This window comes from Melampsora larici-populina, assembly GCF_000204055.1.
Source record: "Melampsora larici-populina 98AG31 unplaced genomic scaffold MELLAscaffold_168, whole genome shotgun sequence".
Classification (NCBI taxonomy): Eukaryota; Fungi; Basidiomycota; class Pucciniomycetes; order Pucciniales; family Melampsoraceae; genus Melampsora; species Melampsora laricis-populina.
The window spans coordinates 35,889-37,346 of NW_006768931.1; the positions used below are offsets into that span (position 1 = coordinate 35,889).

Genomic DNA, 1,458 nt, shown 5'->3' on the forward strand with positions numbered 1-1,458 from the left:
AGCAGTCTCGCAGATGTGGAATTTCTCCTGGCGAGCGATAACATACATGTGTTTGCAGGCGCTCTTATGCTGGCGGTAGTATTGGCACGTGCAGTTATTGACGTTACCGATGCGGCCGCGTTCGCCTGGTGTTACGGTTATTGAATAGCTGGTAAACCGAGGGCGAGTGAAGCTAGTAATGCTCCACTGAAACGACTGTAAGTACGCGGCGACTGTTGTGAAGATTGGGAAGGCTTACGTCTGTGGGTGAGTTTTTAGTGACCATTACACCGAGGCTAGCGAGGTCTTTGTCCGTGTAGCTGTCGGCGAGCCCTTTGGCGTAGTTTTGGAATTTAGACGTGCGTTGCTTGCGAAAACCGAGCGTGGTGGTGATAAGGAGCTGACGGTAGTCAGGTTCTACATCGTCGGCTAAGATGTGGATGATGATGTCAATGCGGAAGACCTTGGTTTGGGAGATGAAGTGAAATTTGAAAACACGATGCCAGGACTTGTTGTAATTGTTGGTATGAATGCCTTGCATGGGTACCATCCTCTCAGATAACATGCAGTTTTTGGCTTGGTTGATCCATTGGGTTTGGAAATACTCGACAAAGGCAGGGCAGGTGGTGCGGTAGTCGCGTTTGAACCGTTGCCATCGATCCTGCCACCGCGTGGCATGGATAACTTCCATTGCTTCCATGTGCATTTCGCGCGCTGGGGTTTCGGGTAGCTGTTGGGAAGTAGCGCATAGGTTGGCGACTGATTGCAATGAATGTTTAAGGTGATGCCTACCAATTTGTCCGCTTTAGCACGCATGGCACGAGAGACGTGAAACAAGCAGAAATAGTGTTTGGGTGGACGCGGAAGATGGAGTAGGTGTCGCAAAGGGCTTTTTTGAAGGCCTGCGCGCAATCAGTCATGAAGGCGGTAGGGACGACCTGATATGAGTCTTTCAGCCACGTAAAGAATCGTGTGAAAGACGAACTGAGAGAACGTGTGAGTTGTATTGGCAGCTGCAGAGGAGTGAAAGGACTCACGCCAGTTCATCCGAGCAGAAGAACCACGCAACGGGTGTCCCGCTGCCGGTGGCAGCGTTGCGGACGACTAATGTTGTCAACAGCAGTTTCACCTTGGGCCATCCTTGGACCTCTAATGGCTTGCAAACGTTGTACGTAGTGTCGAAACAAATGACGTTGCTGCCGTGTTGCTGAAGCATTTTACGCTGCCAGGGTGAGAAAAATCCGAATTGAACACGTTTATGGGTGAAACGGATGTCAGAATAGACGTGCCATCCGCGCTCCTTCAGGCGGTCCATCCATGCGTTGATTGATTCTAACGGGCAATGGGCCAGAGTAGCGATCGCTTGGGCGCGTTTGCGAACTCGGTTGCGTACGTCTTGATACTTGATATTAAAGGCTTTGGGTACGGCACGAAGTTCATCATTGTCCTCCTGTGTGAGTTGGAATCGTCAATGGGTGG

The 1,458-nt window shown here is 50.8% G+C and overlaps 1 protein-coding gene across 1 annotated transcript; it reads right to left on the reverse strand.

Moving 5' to 3' along the window:
* Positions 1–137: 137 nt before the first annotated feature.
* Positions 138–1,294, reverse strand: MELLADRAFT_114437 (uncharacterized protein; the record flags this gene model as incomplete). The annotated part of the gene is made up of 3 exons (XM_007419363.1): positions 138–212; positions 239–782; positions 1,017–1,294. 3 exons carry the CDS (start codon positions 1,292–1,294, stop codon positions 138–140), a joined length of 897 nt encoding a protein of 298 aa, XP_007419425.1.
* Positions 1,295–1,458: the final 164 nt, after the last annotated feature.